Here is a 20,979-nt window from a genome sequence, read left to right on the forward strand (position 1 = left end):
GAAAATCCGAATTCGAGTAAACATTTATTGTAACTCATTAGATGAGCGATTTTAGGGGGTATGACGAAGCGAGGTGGAGTGTGACAAAGTAGTTGCCCAGCCTAAGGTAAATTTTATGGTTTAAATGCTCAAAAAGGTGCGCCTGAGGGAGAGATGTGATATTGCTCAGATTAAAAATAACATAACAAATTAATTCAAAAAAATCCAAATGTTTAATATCTTTGTTTTTTAAATTAATAGAACACAAATTCAACCAAAAACTGATAGAATGTATCGTACAATGCTTAATCGCTATCGTAGATAGCACCACATCGTCGGCGTTTCAACGGGCTATCGACAGGTTGTGGTTCCTCGCCGTTTAGCTGTGCATTTTCGGTAGTTTTCTTCTCGTATTTTACCAGCTCGGTGTATCGTAGTAAACAGTGCCTTAGATCGTTACGGAAGGAGATGGCTCGCTCGATACAAGGATCGTTTGTCACAAAAAATCAGCAAGCGTTTCACCAAGTTGCAAACCTTCCTTAATCTTGCTCTCGGTGAATTCCGTTTCCTCGTCATGATCAATATTTGCTGAATTATTCACATAATCCAGTAAATCTTCATCCTCGAAAAGTGGTTCCCTTAACATTTTCGCAATATCTGCGGTGGAAAAATCATCGAATCCTTCACCGCCAACAGCATGGGCTAGAAGAAGTATTTCGCCCTCTTCGTTACTTGCTGGCATCGATGAATGTACACAGTCAGGCCACAATGGCTTCCAGCAGGCATTTAACGTTGACCTCTTCAACAGTTTCACTGCAACTTCAATGGATTCTACGCATTCACGCATTGTAAAAATACTTCCATGCTTCTATTATGGTCGATGCATTGCCTGTATCGATTTCATTCAAGATGTAGCGGAAGGTAGTTTTAATATAATGCCTCTTGAACGTGGCGATAATGCCCTGATCGAGCGGCTGGATTAAAGATGTTGTATTCGGGGGAAGGAATACAATTTGCACATTCGGGTGCTCGACGCGCAGATGCCCAGGAGCGTTGTCAATTACGAGAAGCACTCGAAACTCCAGTCCTTTTTTAGCAAGATAAGGTTTGCCTTCAGGCACAAAGCATTCTTCTAGCCATCTCCTGAAAATCTCCTGCGTTACCCAGGCTTTTGCATTCGACATCCAATGTACTGGTAGATCATTGAAGTTTAAACACTTCATGGATCTTGGACGTAAAGATTTATGCAAAAGCAGTGGTTTCAGCATTCGATCTCCTGAGGCATTGCTACAAAAAAGCAATGTAATCCGGTCTTTAGCAACCTTGAAGCCAGATGCCGACTTTTCCGCCTTTGCCACATAGGTCCTACTCGGCATTTTTTTCCAAAACACTCCAGTCTCATCCGCATTAAACACCTGATCGGGGTGGTACTTACCATCTTCGATTAACTGTTTAAACTCGGCTGGATATGATTTGGCTGCCTTCAAGTCTGCTGAAGCGCTTTCGCCTTTAATCTGCACATTCCTTATCGAGTGCTTCCGAATGAACCTGTAGAACCAACCTTTGCTAGCGGAAAACTCAAGTTTCTTTTCAGAGAAGCTCGACGGCTCTTCTTCCTGAAACTTCCCATAAAGCCGCAAAGCTTTAGCCATAATGGTTCCTTGGTCCAAGGGACAACGCTTCTGCGACATGTCTTCTATATATATGAGCAACGCTTTTTTCATTTGGTTCATTTTTGGGTCTAGAATGTACGAAGAACGCTTGGCGGTGCAATCTGCACTGCCCACCACAGCTCTCTTGATAGTCTCCTCGCTTTTTTTTTATAGTACGTACTGTCGATTCGCTCAACTGGAACGTTCTGCTGACAGCGGCAATAGATTGTCCACCTGACAAACATTTCAGTACGTCCAGTTTTGTTTCCAACGTGATGGACTTTCGCTGTTTTTTGTTCGTTTGCTGCGGAGATGCCATTTCGGACTGCATAAAGAAAAAAGCCATTTTGGACTGCAAATGCGTAAACGAGGGAATACAAGTACTTACCTAAATGTTTGTGTTATTGAAACAACCAGGTCCACACCGTTCCGGATAGCAATACAATTTATTCTATGAATTCGTAGCAAAGCTGAAATTTGAACTTTACAATTTGGTAAAATATTGCATATTTGCATAATTACATGTACAGCTATTCATCTATCTCCACTAAATTCCTCCAACGTGTTTGGGCGATTTGAGGAAAACCCGCCGACAACAATGATTTTGGTCAACTACACACTTACTAAAAATAAACTAATAATTTGTAGGGCTTAAATGTTCTCTATATTTATCCTTTACAATGATTTGCTTGCACTTTCACTTCGTTACGCTGCTGTACCTCGGTACCCCATCGATAGGCTGATGCGCAGTAGGATGACGTGACTGCGTTGATGTTGCTGTTGTTGTTTTTTTCATCCTTTTTTGCTCTATGTGGTTCGTGTGTGCGTAATGTGGTTCGTGTGTGGCTCGTGTGTGTAAAGTTATTTCGGGTTCGGTTGTTTTTAGTTCCTCGGAGGTTGAATGAAAAGGAAACGTCCCGCGCGCTTATTTCATTCCTAAATGGGATTGATGCTATGCACGAATTTCATTGTGTGTGGCTCTCGACGAGCGGACTTGAATACATGTACATGAATCTTTCTTCCCCCAGCCGTTATGTGGGGTCGGATGAAACTTCGTTGCACACGAAGGTCGTACGGAGGATTTCTGCTTCGCAGTGGTGTGCTCATCAACCCATTCTTGCACAAGCTTTATGCTATCTCGAGATACTTCTTCTTGCACTTGCAGATTCATCAGCTAGCGACCCAGCTTGTATTTCTCCTGGAAATGCTTTCTCTGCAGCGCTAATTGCCTCTGTTCCAACTCTAACTGCTTCTGGTCTAATTCTTTCTGTTCTGTCAGGCATTTGCGTTGCAAAATCTGTCCTCCGACTTGACGTGGTCGTTCCCATCGAAACTGGCATAGGCGGTGGTGAACAACGCGGGCAAATTGAATCTGTGTTCGCTACAGATGCATCGAACCTGGCACATAGGTTCGGCACTAATATCCGTCAATAGCACTAAGTTCCGTCATATGGTCTCAGGAAGCATGAGGGACAGATTTGATATTGCTCAGTTTTTTTTACGCGGTGACCGCGTTAAAAAAACCGCGTTAATTGGAAAATCCGCGTAAGAAAAACCGCGTTAATTGGAAAATCGGCGTAAAAAAAACCTCGTAAAAAAAACCGCGTAAAAAAACCTGGGTGTATTTATAGAACAGCAGCTCGATGTGTCTTGCAGAGCAGAACAGTTGGATGGTTAAATCGATTTTATTTCGACCGTGGATCGATCTCCATCGCTGATGGTTGTTGCGTGGACGTAACTATTCTGTAACAACACAAAGATGGTCAATGAGGGCCCTGAGTTTTGAACTCACGATCGATCGCTTACTGAGCGAACGCGCAACCAATGTGGCTACGGAGACCCCCTATGAAAATGGTTGGTGAAGTGGAATTTTTTGAAATAAAATCGTTTTGTTCGATATTCAAATGATTTCCATTTTTGATACTGTATCGGCTCAGCGTATGAAATTCTATACGACAGATATCTAAACTTCCAAAGAAGTCCAAACCAAAATATTGCCTGGGCCTCAAAATGTTTGAGAATTGTTGGAATGAATATATCTCTTTTAAAGAAAACTATGTCAATAAATTGAATCGAGTATAATGTAACAGTTTTTCGCATGTTTCTCCTAATCATCATCGTCAGAATCGAGCGGTTCATTTTTTATGTCTATACGTTCCAGTTCTAGCAGATTCGTACTATTTCGAACATTTATCATTTGGGAGCCATTTGCGTCTAATTTTATGATTGAGCTTTGGTTATCACTTCTGCTAATTTCACCAAGCATCGAAATGTTATCATTTTTCTGTGAAATTATTCGTTCCTTGGACTCAAATATTGTCTCTCCATCCTTGGTCTTATTGCTAAACGCTGTGCTCGTTCCCTTGTCGGTATCTTCTTCATCGTCAGTTTTCTCCACATCACATGGGTCTGTTTTTGTGATTGAACTCGGTCGATCGTTTCTAGCCTGCTCCAGAGTATGATTTGCTTCTTCTTCCCTTGAATATTTCGTGACTTCTTGTTTTACTGCTTCAGCGCCAGCATCAATCAACTGATGGGTAGTCATTTCCCGTTGTGGTTCCTTTGCGCTCTCACCTTAAATGATTTTGAAAATCGGTTATAAGAATACTTTGTAGGTTATATTTGTTTGTAAAGGTAGCTATTTTTAAGATAATTAGCGCTCTCGAAGCAAGTTCATAACATATACTTACGAATACACATATAAGATGCCTGATGCCTTTTCAGATTTCGTTGCGTCGAAAAAATTCTCTTGCAAGGTTTGCACGTGTATCGTTCCGTGAGTAGATTCTTGTGACGGTTAACGTGTTGCCGATACAGGAAGTATCTGCTTTTGCTAAACCTCTCTCCGCACGTTTCACAGATGTAATCGAGCTTCTGGTCTCCATGAACGCCCTGTATGTGGCACTTTATCGAACGAACACTCTTATACCGCAACGGGCAGTGTGGACAAACGTGTTTGAAGTCGTGTCTCTGGAAATGTTTGTTGAGGGTCATCACGGTGGAAATTACGATGGGATTCGACTCTGTACTACACTGCAAACACTTATGGGGTAACATGTTCTTGTGGGTCTTGAGGTGTTTATTGAATTCGAATTCGCTTTCGAGAATAGGCCCACAAATATAGCATTTATTTGGAATAGTTTCTCCCCCTTTCGTTCCATCCGAGCTCCTAGAATCGTCTTCCTCATTGTCATAGCTTTCCTCACCATTGGATTGATTTGCGCTAACGTCGTGATCGATAGTTTCATCCATATCGTTCTCTTGTTCATCATATTCATATTGGTCTAGAAAATCATTAGCTGGTTCACTTGAGTTTCGTTCCACTACTTCAGTGGTTGGATTGGTAGTTTCAAGGTTAGTCAATTCCGGTTGTTGCTCTTCTGGTTTTCTACCTTAAATTATCATTAAATTTTTTTGATTGTAAGAAAAAATTGCAAGTAATATTTTTCGATGAATTTTTACTAAGCAAAGAAGCCACGACTTGATCAATAGCAAAGTCGTAAAGTCGGATGGTGTGGAAACTCCAGTCACGCAAAAAAGACCAAAACAAGTATTCAATTTATAAACGTAATACTTGTCGGGTTACACATCCGTGTGACACCGAAGCAAATTTGATCCTGACGATTTACCCCATTTCTATTAGCGAATTCGTTTTTGAAACCGGGTTTGGGTTAGTTCCAAACTGACTCAGTAATAAAAAAACGTCGTTGGGTTCACGAATGAGGGTGTTTGCTGGTGTGCGTTTTTTATTTTCTATGACTTTACATCCCATTGAGATTACATCTGATTAACTACTCTTCTCCAATAAACCCGATCCATGGCTGCAGTTCTCCAACTCCCGGCTGCACCGATTCTTGCCAAGTCCTGCTTCACCTGGTCCAACCACCTCGCTCGCTGGGCTGCTCTTTTTCTTGTTCCTACCGGATTCGATGCGAACACCACCTTTTCAGGGCTGCTGTCCGGCAACATGCCCTGCCCATCGCACTCGTCCAGCCTTGGCGACTTTCTGGATGCTTGGTTCGCCGTAGAGTTGTGCCAGTTCGTGGTTCATTCGCCTTCTCCATACCACGTTTTCCTGTACACCACCGTATATTGTTCTGAGCACTTGGCGTTCGAAAACACCAAGCGCTTGTGAGTCCTCTTAAAGCATCGTTCATGCTTCGTGCCCATAGAGAACAACCGGTCGAATTAGGGATTTGTACATGGTACACTTCGTACGGGGTCGGAGTTTGTTGGACCTCAAAGATTTTCGGAGCCCGTAGTAGGCACGACTTCCATTGACTATGCGTCTTCGAATTTCACGGCTGTTATTGTCAGTTGTTATCAACTAGCCAAGGTAGACAAATTCCTCTATCACCTCGAGCTCATCGCCGTCGATCACAACACTACTACCAAGAAGAACTGTTGCGATCAGTCCCTCCTGCTAGCATGTATTCAGTGTTAGACGCATTGATCCCAAGCCCAATCAGCCCTGCTTCGTGTTTCAGTCGGGTATACAAGTCGGCTACCGTCGCATGTGTTCTTCCGATTATGTCCACGTCGTCAAATGATTCCGACAGCTCACCTGAGATCCGCACACTGCAATGCATACCGTTCATCGTTGCCTGAATCAGTCTTGTCAGCTTTCGGGGAGAGCCGTGTTCGTCCATGATTCTCCATAGCTGTCGTCGGTCGATTGTGTCATATGCAGTGTTTGGATGTCGATCAAAATCGAATGATACACAATGTGTCATGCAAGTAACCCGGTACATGATATCACGAACATATAACCAAATATGAGAGGATCATTCAGATACTTGTATGAATGACAGTAATCACTTGTGTAACATTACATGATTAAACCAAGAGAGGAACGAAGACTGTTGTTTGCATATTCGAGCTGTATCAAACATCGCAAACCATTTTCGAAGCCTGCATACAAGTTTGAACCGCATGCATCGTCCCGCTCTACTATAGCGAAACCCACTGCACAGACAAGTGCAAAGCAATAAATGATACAAGAAAAATTACGTCATCATTCGGTCACCATTTGCGGAGAGCAACAAATGGGGAAAGAGAGCGGTGTTGCTAGCAAAACTATGCGGTCTATATGAATATACATATTTCAAGGGATAGCGGCGTTAAAAATGGAAAATATGATCTGTCTACCATTCCCTTAGCCTCTATCGAGCTAAATAATCATATAGTTAGCACTCTCTGAGACTTAAAAATCAGGATCTGTTATATTAGCTGAATATGAATCATTCGCTTTGCGTAGTCCGTACGATCCTGCTGTTTCATGATGCATGGAGAGGTCGATATGCATATGTTAGAGGCAAAGAAGAAAATAAACTTTCTGCACCGAAAGCGTATATGATGGTTCTGCTTGCGTGTCGGTGTATCATGAAGTGTGAACTAGAGGTGTGCAAATCAGCTCATCATGATGAACAGCTCTGATCATATCAGCTCATCTAAATGAGCTGTTCTTTATGAACAGCTCTTCAGCTCAGTTGTCAGTGCCGACTTTCAATTTGGGTCCCAAACTCGATAGCCACGAAGCCAGTTTGAAAATGTTAAAATTCAAATGAAATTTTTCACACCATATTATTAATTACTTGAAACACGTATTCCAGACTATTATTTACAACAGACTCGGCGAGTACAACATTTCCGACATTTTTACTGAGGCTTTACATTACAATAGAAAGTTTTCTTCAAAAAAAAAAAATCTTATGAGATTTTTGCACCGCCTGCAAACAAAGTGTTTTTCATTGAAATAGAATACTCATTTGATACACAGAAGTTAATTTTCATTAATAATTTGAATTTTAAAAACGTGTTCATTCTGCCTGAGAGCCAATTATTATTTTTGGCGCCCCCTAAACTGGTAAACAAAGCTCAATGCCGTCAACGCGAATATAACAGTTGAAAAGACGAGGGACAAATGAAACTAAACTGATGTCTTAACACGAAGAGCGAGAGACGGTCAGTTCACTTGAATCTTACAGCTCACACACTCTCTTCAATTCTACAGCTCTTTTCTCTCCTTCATCATCATCAAAGTGAGCTGAAGAGCTGTTTGATTTTTTTTTGCGAGCTGTTCCGCGTCAACTCACTTCAAAGAGTCGATTCTTCGGAACAGCTCATGAGCGGATGGCACATCTCTAGTGTGAACCGATGCAGAGTTGTCTCGTTCTCTTTTGTGTCGTGATTTGCAGCACGTAATAACAAGAGGATGCCGCTGGGGGAAATGATATGTGGATCATTTGGCAAACACTGGTCATATGTGGCCTTGAAGTCAACGAAGATTTGGTGTGTAGGGACCTGGTACTCGCGACACTTCTGGAGGATCTGCCGCAGTGTAAAAATCTGGTCCGTCGTCGAGCAACAGGGCATGAATGCGGCCTGATAACTTCCCACAAATCTACTTACAATTGGCGAAAGACAGCGGAAGAGAATCTGAGACAGAATTTTGTAGGCACCATTTAGGTTCTTGAGCTGATTAATGGCCTCCTTAACTTCACCCATCGTCAGGGGTGGTACGTCGTCGTTGTTCACTGCACCGGTGTCTGCGCGCTGTTCAGGTGTTCATCGTAGTGTTGCCTCCATCTTTCGGTCACCTCGCGTTCGTTCGTCAAGATGCCTTCTTCCTTGTTTCTGCACATTGCGGCCCGCGGCACAAAGCCTTTGTGCGAGGCGTTTAGTTTCTTGAAGAACTTCCGCGATTCTCGAGAACAATAAAGCAGCTCCATCTTCTCATACTCTTTCTCTTCCAGGCGGCGCTTTTTTCTCGAAATAGATGTGTTTACTGCAGCCTGAGGGCATCCGTATACTAGCACATAGGATTTGACAGCGTCAAACATGTCCGGGTCGCAAATGCAATTTGCGACCACTGTCACTCGCGAGAACTGCCAAACTCTCAAGCTGGTGTAAAACAAGGCACTTAACATACTACCAGGTGGGTCAAAACGTGAAGTGGTTTTCTGCAGCCATTTAAAAAATACACAAAAGTAAATTAAGACGATTGAGCACAATTTGTGGAATATACTGATACTTTATGAAATACTCATTGCTATATTCATTATATTCATTACGTTTTACGCTGCAAGCGTTTCATTTATTGTCTTTGCGTTGAAGGCACCATAATGATTTGCGCCATTTGGAAAACGAAATTAAGGACGAAATTAACACACTTTTAGAACAAAAAATAATGAATGAAAATTTACTTTTCTGTATTCAATATGTATTCTATGTAATAGAGTAATACGTTTCCTCGAAAATTGTGAAATAATATGAAACTGAAATTGTGTTTGATGCTGATTTTATATTATAATGGTGAGTTTTTGTGATTATTGTGTTGTAAAATATTTGGAAATATACAACCAAATGGCTAAGTAAGCGTCAGGACTACGTGTTTTAAGTAATCGAATAACTTAAAAATCTACATACTATTTATAAGATTTCAAAACTACCTTCTTTAAATTTTAATTTAAATTTTTTGGGCGCACCTTGTTCCATAGATTTGCCTTGAGTTCGCCGAGTAATTTGATAGGTTTGGCAATGACAGCTAAATTTGTAGCACATCTTGACTCGCGGATCATATCCCCTTGCCCGGGGCTTGGTTTACTGCCTTCGTTTTAGTCTGTATCGTTCCACGTTTTGTCGAGTCGCTCATTGCAGCATGGCTGCGCGTGCTGCATCCTACTGGTTCAAGAGCGCTCGGCACCGTCAAACCATTCGTTCCGTTGTCCTCGTTGTTCATACCCGATGACGGTCTCTGCAGTGCTGCTAATTGCTGCTTTCAATGTAGGGGAGTAGGGGAGGGGAGTAGCATCCAGTTCGTCTACCCCCGGCCTCAAGACGCTGCGAGTATGTTGCAGCAACGTTCGGCTCCTGCAGTCATCGTAGGTGGTACCGGGTTGAGCGCTGGTGTCTTATGTTATTGACGACTGAACGCAGTTTGACCATCACCAGGTAGTGGTCTGAATCGATGTTAGCAACACGATAGGTTCTGACGTCGATGATATCCGAGAAATGCCGACCGTCGATCAAAACGTCAATTTGTGTTTCTGTTTGCTTATCTTCAGGTGTAATAATATTGGACGCCGTGCTGAAAGAAGTTGCTGCGTATGGCCATGTTCTTGGAGGCAGCGAAGTCGATAAGTCTTAGGCCGTTTTCATTAGTTCGCTGAATTTACCAAATACCGGTCTGAACTCCTCTTGGTCGTCCTGAGCATTCAAATCACCGATGACGATTTTGATGTCGTGTTTTGGGCAGCGATTGTATTCACGCTTTAGCTGCACGCAGAATTCTTCTTTATCGTCATCGGTGCTAGCTAGATGGGGACTGTGGACGTTGATAATGCTGATATTGAAGAAGTGGCCTCGCATCCTCGATCTACACATTCTTTCATTTATCGGCCACCAACCAATCGCCCGTTTTTGCATCTCCTCCATCACGATGAAAGCTGTACAAAGCTCGTGTGTTGCAGCAGCTCTGGTAGATGGTATACCCATCTTGGAACGATCGCACAATCGAACCTTTCCAGCACACCTCCTGCAGTGCTACGATGTTGAAATTGCGGGCTCTCAATATTTCCGAAAGAATTCGGGTACTCGCAAGAAAATTGAGAGACTTGCAGTTCCATGTTCCGAATTTCCAATCTCTAGTCCGTGTTCTTTGCGTGGGTCTAGTCCGATTGTCCTGTCTGGAATTCCTTTGTGAATTTTCCTGTGCATTTTATTTTTACGGATGACTTGCAGGGCCTGCACCAACCCCCTGTCTCGCCGGAGGACCGTCGTGCACAGCTCTTTTTAGAGTCCCCGCTGGCACGAAGACAGTGATCAGCCGCACCTCCATGTTGAACAGATGCTCGGATAGGCCCCGTTCCCTGTCAGCATACGACCTAGATCCCACCGGGATTGGTTACCCTATCTTCACTATGGTTACTCGTACCACAGCCGGCACCACGGGGAGGTAGGGATAGGAGTTGCTGGACAAGAAGCTAAGAACCACGAAGAATTTGTTTTAGCAATTTCGGAAAAAAACCTCTTATTTCATCACGTTAAATTTATATATTCGATACGTAAAAGTAAATTTTTATTCATAATTTTTATTTTAAAAGCATGTTTATTCCACCTGAAAATCCATAATTATTTTGCCTCCCAGTGAAAGCACACGAAGCTTAATGCCGTCTACGCAAATATACTCTTCAAAATCAAGATCCAATTTGGATTACCAATTCTAATAAAACAAAAGCAAAACAGCAGGTTTTCCATTTCCATAGTCTTCATTTTTAGATTTTTCAAAACAATACTCGAAACTTGACAATTCAGTATAGTTGTATTTTTCAATTGTTCGATAGTTAGTATCATGACATATATTATTTCCTTCAATATAAACAAATGTTATGGAGTGCCGAAATCGATTGACGCAAAAATTTCATCGATCCATCATGAAATGACTGAGCAATGAGCATTTGAAATTGGACAATTTTCACGATGTAATCGATTTTCGATTTTCAATTTGTACCCCAATATGTTCCCGGAAGACGTAATCCTACGTCAAAAATTTGACAGCAGTTAGTTTGGCACTGGGGTTGAAACTGAACAAAAACGATTTCGCTATCAGTTTCAACCCCAGTGCCAACCTAACTGCTGTCAAAAGGTTTTTTTATTCACTCAGTTTCAATCTCGGCACTAGGTTCAACCTGAAAGCTGTTGGGTTCGCACTGAGATGTTTCACGAGTTCGCACTCGGGTCGACCAATACAACTATACTGAACTGTCAAGTTCCGAGTATTGTTTTTTTACTTTAACGTATCTTTTTTTTTTTATTTTATGTGATCAAATAAGAGTTTTTTCTCCCGAAATTGCAGAAACATGTTGAAGAAAACTGTGTCTGATGACGATTTTATATTATAATAGTAATTATTTGTGGAACGAACAGCAAATGCATCGACAAAAGGTAAAGTGAGTGTCAGGACTACATGTGTTAGGTAATCGAACAATATGAAGTATAAATTTTCATTCAAACTTTTATATTTTTACACTGCACTTGGCCCTTCTGATCTGATAGAGAATAATTTACCTCGCAAGCACTAATACCGCCACCAGACGTCGACACTAGAGATGGGCAAACCGTTCACGAACGGTACGAAAGAACTAGTTCGCCGAAAACAGTGAACGAATGGTCGTTCTTTTTCAAAAAACGATGGTTCTTCCCACGAACTGATTGCGAGCGAACGGTTTGTGAACGAACTGATTCCTAAAGAACGGTTTTCGAGAGCGAACTGATTGAGAGTGAACTGTTTGTGAACGAACTGTTTGCGAGTGAACTGTATGGGAAAGAACTGATTGAGAGTAAACTGTTTGTGAACGAACTGTTTGCGAGTGAACTGTTTGGGAACGAACTATTCGAAAACGAAGTGTTTGCGGGCGAACTGTTTGCGAACGAACGAGTACAGCCGAACTGATTTGCGCTGGACGGAAAAGATAAATATAACGAGAACGCTTGTAAGAAAAAATAAAACGATATTGTCATTTATGAGCAAAATGCATCTAACGCAGGGTTTATTTTGTTATTGTATACTCATTTTTGGGTCAAACTATGTATTTTCAATTTCATGTATTCTTTCTAGTAACATTCATATCCTGATTATCAGAAAAAATCTGGGGGAAGCTGATGCGATTCATGAATTAGGTAAACATAAAATCTTATAGTGAGGGCAAGTTGAGAAAAAGTTTTTTCGTTGCTTTCAATCCATTGTTTGGCCTATCGCGTATACGTGTTATCGTGATTGTTTGTATGATTGATTGTTAGTGAAAATCGCTGCTGAATTTTTTCTCTGAATGAACATTATGAAATATGATCATACATGGAACCTGTGTGTTGTTCAAACAGAAAATATGAAAAATTGCACATATTTCGTGCGCATCAAATTATTACATATACTTTTGTCGGACGATAAACATATTTTCACACACAGTTTGTAATTTGTCAGCTGGGGGCGCCTCGTGGCACACACAAAACTCTCTTTATTTAGCCTCAGGGTCGGCAATCGTAATGGACTACGCGATCAAGGAACTACCTGCACGAGCAATCACGCTACTTTTCACCCACTTCCTTAGCCTACATTCACCTTCGTTCCGGGACTCTGGGCCAGGGCAGTGTGGCGACTCACAGCGGCTGTTCCAGCCTTGATTTCGAGGATCTGCTTTATTAACCCTCGCGAATTATCGCTTTAATCGCGAGCACTCGCGAAATCGCACCATCAAACTTCTTTCTCGAAACCGCCTTTAGTCACGCGGATATTCGCGGTTACTTCTCTCTTTTCGCGACACAACCGTTCGGTACAAATGATTCTTTTGAAGTCTTGGTTCTTACGTTTCTGGGCATTCCCCTCAGGTCCTGTATATACCCCCTAGGCCCGTACTTAGGTACTAGGTAACCGTCGACCTTCGTCCATAAAATTAGTGCCACCTAGTGGCCGGTGCCGATGTCTTCGGGCATGGAGAGTGTAGCATCGTCTCGGCGTTGTGAGTGTGGCATGAAGCGGTGAGCCATCACGCTTATCCAAGCTCTGATATTTTCCATTTAAAGTTTTCATATTCATTATTCGACACAAAACGCGCTAGTTTTGTGCATCTCACCCATGCACTTACACCAACAGTTACAAGTTTGCGACTTTTAAAGGAGAAGCAGCTTATCTTTCCCTACTAAATTTCAAAAATATAAATTCCATACGTACACTATCCAATCCAACGATATCAATTAATAGCTGTCTATGTATGTTGGGTTCCAGCTAACATTCTATGTTGTTTCTAATACCGCTGAACGAAAAAGCGAAGGAACGGTTCAAAAGAACTGATTCACTTAGATGAACGGTTATTGACTGAACCGTTCATCAAAATGAACTGTTTTGCCTATCTCTAGTCGACACTGTACATTTGTCATCGCAAATATAAACAAATAAGACTATACAACGCACACCTACAAACCACCTCATTCGTGAACCCCACCAAAGTACATAGAATAGAAGGTAAGGGATATTTCCTGTGTATACACACGGAGAACGCATGTATTACACACACAACGAAGTTAGTAATAAAAAATCCTCAATTTGTTCGAAGTTCTGAAGTTTTTTCAATATTTCTCGATTTTCAAAATTCTAAACATCATAAAAAGTGGCAAAATCGCCGGTCGAGTCGACGGTAAACACGATAGTGTACTTGTTTTTCACTGCAAGTAACGTTTTATGTGAATTTCTATCGATTTCATACTGAATAGTTTTTGTTTACTTCAGCAAAATGTTGAAATACCACGTCCCGCGATGCCGGAACAGAATAATTTCGAATGAGATAAACTAATCGGAGATGTTTTCAGTTACCCCATGCATTCGCTCCTTGGATCGGGAACGAGAACGACACTGCTTCGATATAACCTCTCCACACATTTGTTTATCGGTTTTGCATTATTTCTATAGTACAGATGCGATAATTTTACTGTTTTCAATTTTAAAATAATTATGTATACCACTATTCCATTATTTCGAAACATATTTCGAGACAGTTCTTGTGTTATAATTTAAAAAATTAAAAAATGTTTGAATTTATATGGATTCGATCTATGGTTAATAACTATTTTTTGCTTTTTTTTTTGCCTACCACTACTTGAACAAAGCAGGGAGTAGACTACCTTCCTATTCTACGTACTTTGGAACCCCACGACGTTTTTTTTATTACAGAGTCAGTTTGGAACTGCTCAGTTTAAAATCGAATTCGCTAATAGTTTTCTATTGCAAAATCAGGTTGGAACTAACCCAGGTTGAAAAACAAATTCGCTATCATTATGCTCCATTTTTCCAATGTTCTGTAATAATACTTACATAGAGTCGCATGCGATGCCAGATGCCTCTGTAGACTATACCGTGCCGGAAAATGCTTGTGACATGTTTCACATTTGTATCGTTGCGTCATCATGTTCTTGTGAAGTCTGATATGATTTTGAAAACCAATATCACTCGTGAACACTTTCCCGCAGATTTCACAATGAAACTCAGACTTCTGCTCAACATGAGTGGTCCGTATGTGATACGCTAGCAATCTATTGTTCCGATGTCGTAACGGGCAGTGAGGACAAACGTAGTTGAAACTGTGGGTCTCGAAATGTCTGTTGAGTAGAACTATCGTGGTAAAGATAATAGGGTTGGCTTCAGTGCTGCACTGCGTACATCTGTAAGGTAGCAACTCCATGTGAATCTCAAGATGATCATTGAGGTCGTTTTTATTTCCTAGAATAACTTCACAGATGTAGCATTTGTTCGGAATGAACTTCACTATTAACGCAGGCTTCTTCGGTGGCCTTTGGAAGCTAGGAATCTTCTCGATGTCATCTGTGCTGAATTTGAATAATCTATTATTGATCACGCTGTGTACCCCATTATCTTGAGTCGTGGTATCCTCATCTATATCATTTGGCTCTGTCTTTATGATGGGACTTGATATTTTACTCTCGTCCGTCCTGTCCTTTTGTTGCGAAATATTATGATCTTCTCGTTTCGAGTTTGCGATAACTATTCTTTCAACTTCCTTCAAAACTGCCATGCGCTTGCGCTCCCGTTTTCCGAGCGATCGTTTGCGTTTGCCTGATTCCACGTTTTGTCGTGCTTTCTTTTCTATGTTACCTGAGGGAATAAATATTGATTGAGAAATTAGGTATGACACTTTTTTGCTTTCGTTATGCAGACAGCAAACTATCACTACAGACTTTAAGAAATACTGAACGATTTTAGGAGGCTTCCGACCAACATTAGTTCAAATCGGACATTGGTTCATGGAAAATCTATTTTCTATCTACTTACGCATACATGAACGGGACGACGTGTGCCTCGTCAAAATACGTCTCGACGGGAAGACGGTCTCGCAGGATTCGCATTTGTACCGCTGCAGGATGACATTCTTGTGTGCCTGCACGTGATTCCGATGCATTTGATAATTGTTAAAGACTCTCCCACAGAACTCGCAGCGTTCCTCAAATTTCTCCTTGTCCTTCTCGTGGATGATCCTTTCGTGATACACAAACGAACTGCTCGTCCTGAAGCGTAACGGACAGCGTGGGCAAAGCAGCTGGAAAGTGTGCGTTTCGAAATGTTTGTTAAGTGTTAAAACGGTTGGTGCTTCGATTGGATTTTCTTCTGTGCTACACTGCAAGCATTTGAAGGGTAACATATCTCTGTGGCTTTCGAGGTGATCTTTGAAATCGCTTTTGTTCCTGAGAATAGTGTCACAGATGTAGCATTTATTTGGAATGGTTTTAACTCTTTTTGGAGGATTCCTTCGTTGCGGTTTCCCCTCAGAGTGATCAGAGTGATTGTTGTCGTTGGTATAACTATGAGTCTGAGTTTCATCATCATCCATTTCATCGTCATCGGAATTCGGTGGCTCATGTTTGATACTGATGGGCTCCTGCGTTATTTGTTCCTGAATGATTCCTGTCGTTTTGTCTTGGTTTATTTGAACGAACCATGCAGGAACACTCGAATTCTTATTACTAGTTCCGATTCTTTCGCCGTGTTTCAACCCCTTATAATCGGTTTCTTCGGATTTGATGACAGCTGTTTGTCCAGCGGCATCAGATATTAGAACGTCTTTGATTTTCCCCTTAGAAAGCAAGGATTGACACTTGATCAAATCCAGCTGGAAGTCATACAACAAATTCACTTTCTTGAGGCATTCTTGGCATACTTGACGTGGCAAATTTAAGCAAGGATCGAGCTAGAAGAAATAACAAACATTGTAATTTCGTAACAAAAAAGATAATGTAATGCTCAAGAATTGCAGACCTCCATTCCAATGATGCTTTGGATGATTTCGATTACTAGTTTTTCACCTAAAAGTGCCTCAAATAGTGGAACCATGGCCGGTGATGATCGCAGGCAGAGACGACAGATAGTGGCCATTTCCGAACGCATTTATTTCCTGTGCTGAAACCGTTTTTGATTTTAAGACAAAGGTAGCGTAAAATGCATATTTTGCGTGATCTGATGATATGGAAGCTATACCTGTGCCAGTGAAATCGATTTCGGTCATCAGTTTCCAAATAATAGCTACAATCACAAGTTTGACAGAATTCACTCCGCTCGCTGTTTGCAAACATGAACTTGACACATTGTTCTGGTCGAAAGCAGGAATGCCAGATTATTTTTCTACACTGGAGACAAACATTAGTAAATGAAGCTACCAAATCTTTAGTAGTTGAAACATTGGTAAAATGTACAAATTTTTTGTACATATTACCAAAATCCGGTAAAACTGATGTCAGATGTAATGTACATCCCTACCAGAGATTCGTACATTTTACTTCATGCCATTTGTAACCTTCAATGTTTTCATTCCTAGCGACTGTGAAGTGCGCACTTCGTAATCGCCATTTTTTTGTGGAAGCGAAGCAATTCGGAGGTAAGCATTTGTTTTTGTTATGTTTCCGTTCTTATCTAATGTTTTCTCTATGTTGGTAAATTCTAGATATTCCGAAATATACTCATTTTGGACAACGTTTCTTCTATTCTACTACTGATAGAAGCATTTCCATTTGCGATCAATCGTAAACGAACATTTTACAACAGCCATGATTCGATGCTAATATTTGGCGATACAAACTAGGGAAAGGAAGAACCAATAACGATTCACCATCGGTCCGTGCAAACGGTATCAAATGAGCGTATCTTTTCGTCGACCAACGGCAGCGACCAGCGAATCAACAAGTGCAGCTGATTCCAGCACGAATAGCTCTTCTGTTTCTTCACTGGAGCATCGAAAATCCCTATCAGGCTCAGGTGCAGGCAAGAATCAATGAAGGAGGAGCAAGCTACGCTACCGCAAGTATAGTCATTTGCTCATAAAATTTACAAGGTATGGCCTTCCGATGAACGAAAGTAGATTTTTCGATCATCTTTTCATTCGTTTTCCAGATGTATCGAAACTCTCCAGGAAAAGTGTCGTCATTCGTTTTTTCTACAAACTGATAACCTCTGCGTGATAATGATGTGTCAGGAAGATCCAATCAACTGCTTTTCTCAACCGGAGGATGACATGGAACATGAAGAACGTCAGAACCGACTACGTGCTCTGTGCAATCATCAGGATCTGTTCCAGGGGGAGAGTGTTGAATTTGATACTGGAAAGCATCGACAAAATCAATGTCATATCGTCACTAGGTTTCATGATTTCCTCCTGGCTAGTGATGAAAAAGTTGGGAGTCGATATCCGGATATCTGTTCCAACTACTAGCGGTTGTCATCAAGGAAAACTCAGTTTGCTAACTCAAATCATTTTAATTGGATGATTTTGTATGTGTTTTGTTCACTGTGCGTTGGTAATGGTCGGTATGGTTGGTTGGTCGGTAATCCTAATATCCTCGTTCATCGTGTTGAGGAATCTAGGGTGTACCAGAAATGTTACTTTGAAATTACTATGGACCATAACGGACAAACGTGCACAAACATGACACCGCGTTTGCGAATTAATTGGGCCAATACTGCTGAATATGTTGAGGATGTAAAAATGGGGCGAAAATGACGTTGGTAATAATTTGCATACTCATGATTCCGGACGTGACAAAACTATTCATCGCAAAAGGAATGGAATTGCACGCTAGATCTCAGCGTCTCGGTGATACGGTTTATGTTCAATGGAGAGCCAATGCATGTTTTCATGTTTCTTTGTTTTTAAGAGGCTTTAAACTTTGCAGTTCATTCGCCTCCATAAACCCAATGCATGTTTGATTTTAATCTAACTTGAATGTTTTTTTTTTCGTTGATGAGCTGCTCGTCGAAGCTAAGTTGTCAATTTTATTTTGGTTTCCGCGTTTCTGTCTGCGATGTTGAACCCTAAGATGGAAGAATTCGGCGATATGCTGGTCGAGAGCACTCACAACTTGTGAGGCAAAGAGCGAATTCAACAAAGTTAAACAAAGACAACGGAAACCATCATGGCTCCCATTCAGTTCCGTACAGCATATACGGCTATGGCGACTATCAGAAAGCTGTTGATCTATGGATACAATTCGGACCAACAAACTGGTGAGACGAATGAGCCCCTTGCGGCGGAAGCATTCAGACAGAACTTCGCAACCATCAGAACGCACCTAGCGGAGAAGACGTATGCTGTTATGTCAAGATAGACATACTTTTAGTTTGAGGTACGGACTGTGGGACTGATGAGGGTTTGTAAAAGTAGTTTTTTGTTAACAATCTGTTTGAATTATTTTTTTTTTGTTTCAGCAGGACTGCAATTCCGAAACGATGTTGGGGAATGATGATCCATCGTGTGCTTTTGATGGCTACAATATAAGCATGAGCACAAATATCGAATCCGATTGTTCAATACGACCAATCACGACCCCTCAATCCAATGTAGTCGTTCTGTTACAAGAAAACAAGCCCCAAATTCCTACTGAAGACACATTTCCACTGCCTCATTAAATGGGCAAGTAAACTACACCTGCGCAGGGTCGAAGATTTCGGTAGGCGATACCTGGTCGGAAACGTAATCGTTTTCTTCTTAAATATCCTCGACAAGATCGTAAGTAGACCCATTCTGTAAATCTTAAATTTATATTTTTAATACCATTAATATATCAATATTTCTTTTCTTCTTCAGAGCACGAGAGGAATAAATACGAACTAAGAGTACTGGGTACTGGTGTCATCGACTTCCTGCTAATCAGCGCCCCATTCTCTAGAGACAGCGATGCAGTAGAAGGAGTTATTGCGACGAGAATTATTGTTGTTTTCATATTTTCTTTTTTTTTATTGTAGAACTATTGAAATGATAGAATAAGTTATTAGTGAAATATTATATAACATGTTATCAAACACAGGATTTTAAATAAAACAAAAAGGAAAAAAAATATTATTTTAACCCTGACGATTAACTCTTACAATTGAGAAACAACATTTCTACTGATATCGTTCCAAAGGTTAATCAACAAACGCCCTTTATTGAACCGACAAATCACCTTCATTGAGCTGATATTGATCCAACACTGGACCAGTAGTACAGTCCGGATCGTAGTTTCGTTTGACATATAAACCTACCAATTTGTTTTCGTAGAATGTACCAATGATTAGTAGGGTAGAAAATCACTCGGGAATTGGTAACATGTACCAAAAAATTAGTAATATTTACTAATGATTCCTCTCAGTGTAGTTCTATGTGTTCTGAAACGACACGAAAAATTGTTTTCGTATGAATCTTTTCGGAATCCGAACATAATTTTCCTAATTTTCAAACAATGTTTGATAAAACATACCATGTTTTTCCTGATTTATATTGCTTTATAAAGCATTACACTAAACTTATATCAAATTTGTGAAAACTTATCACAAATGCGAAAAAACAACATTACATATATCGTTGATTTGTTTACGGCTCTGCACTCCCTATGGGTGAGGCTTAAGTGCAATTCACATTCACGTTACGTCAATTATTTCCCCAAACAATTCTTATGGAAATATTTCAAATATTCACATACACCAGCAACGGCAAGTCATCCGTCGGCAAAATAAGGCCAAGAGAATAGTTGACGGAACGTTGTACGTGTAGCGCACATTATACTTATGACAGACATACAGCTGTACTACCGTTGTACTTCGAAAATTGTATGTCTGTCACCATGTACAGCGCTAGAACCATGCAAGCAACTCGGTACAATCGCTGTACCTGTACCGACCTGTTTTACCGCTGTACATGGCTACAGTTGTACTGTGCGCAGCGCCATAGACGGCTAGTGGTCGGTAGCATGAACAAATCGAATCAAAACACTTGGTAAACATTCTTTTCACTGACTTTCTCTTGAGTTAATAACTCAGATTGGAAACATATTTGTTGTGTTTGATAGTTTAGACGCTAAATAAAAACCTTTTTCATTGAAATATGTGGTGAAATTTGGAAAAAATTCTGATTGTCAGTTTGACATATGGTACAATGTACAACTAAAGTATGTCTGTCATGGTACGATAGTACCTGTACAACGCTGTACCCTTAAGCGGACCTTACACGGTCAACTTTATTGACAATATGATGACATTTGAGAGCATAATGACAGCTGAACATGGCCGACGACGCAGAAATCCGGATTTTCTGATTTTCGAGCATCAATATCGTGACATTTCATATGGATGCATGATGTTGACGTTTTACCTCACGGACTTCCAGACTGAGTTGCCAGATATGGAAGCGCACATTTAATTTTTGTTAGTCTTTTTTGAGATTGCAATTTAAATTTATAAACTACTGAAATTGTAGGAATCATAAATGGAAGCTTTTGGTTTGGAAAACCGATACTTTGAATAGCAAAATACGGTACT

At 40.8% G+C, this 20,979-nt stretch overlaps 2 protein-coding genes and 1 long non-coding RNA gene across 6 annotated transcripts; 1 reads left to right on the plus strand and 2 right to left on the minus strand.

Annotated features, from left to right (window-relative positions):
• Positions 1-284: 284 nt before the first annotated feature.
• Positions 285-1,670, minus strand: LOC129774505 (tigger transposable element-derived protein 1-like). Its single transcript, XM_055778252.1, has 3 exons — positions 869-1,670; positions 514-810; positions 285-451 (listed from the first exon to the last, which is right to left on the minus strand). The coding sequence occupies exons 1-3, from the start codon at positions 1,668-1,670 to the stop codon at positions 285-287; spliced, it is 1,266 nt and encodes a 421-aa protein (XP_055634227.1).
• Positions 1,671-3,694: 2,024 nt separating this feature from the next.
• LOC129777403 (zinc finger protein 91-like) lies at positions 3,695-16,811 on the minus strand. Of its 2 annotated transcripts, none has more exons than XM_055783647.1 (6): positions 16,672-16,811; positions 16,453-16,593; positions 15,472-16,384; positions 14,497-15,294; positions 4,322-5,023; positions 3,695-4,205 (listed from the first exon to the last, which is right to left on the minus strand). In XM_055783647.1, the coding sequence occupies exons 2-6, from the start codon at positions 16,579-16,581 to the stop codon at positions 3,739-3,741; spliced, it is 3,009 nt and encodes a 1,002-aa protein (XP_055639622.1). In that variant the 5' UTR covers positions 16,582-16,593; positions 16,672-16,811; the 3' UTR covers positions 3,695-3,738. The 2 variants fall into 2 exon arrangements, with proteins under 2 accessions (XP_055639622.1, XP_055639623.1); XM_055783648.1 differs by having other exon boundaries at positions 16,453-16,588; positions 16,672-16,768.
• Positions 16,698-19,418, plus strand: LOC129777404 (uncharacterized). Of its 3 annotated transcripts, none has more exons than XR_008743241.1 (5): positions 16,698-17,068; positions 17,135-17,521; positions 17,581-18,833; positions 18,892-19,192; positions 19,271-19,418. It is a non-coding gene; the product is annotated as an uncharacterized LOC129777404 (long non-coding RNA). The 3 variants fall into 3 exon arrangements; XR_008743239.1 differs by having other exon boundaries at positions 16,699-17,068; positions 18,895-19,192; XR_008743240.1 differs by having other exon boundaries at positions 16,699-17,068; positions 17,581-18,809; positions 18,895-19,192.
• The last annotated feature ends 1,561 nt before the right edge of the window (positions 19,419-20,979 follow it).

Source organism: Toxorhynchites rutilus, chromosome 3 (assembly GCF_029784135.1).
Source record: "Toxorhynchites rutilus septentrionalis strain SRP chromosome 3, ASM2978413v1, whole genome shotgun sequence".
NCBI lineage: Eukaryota > Metazoa > Arthropoda > Insecta > Diptera > Culicidae > Toxorhynchites > Toxorhynchites rutilus.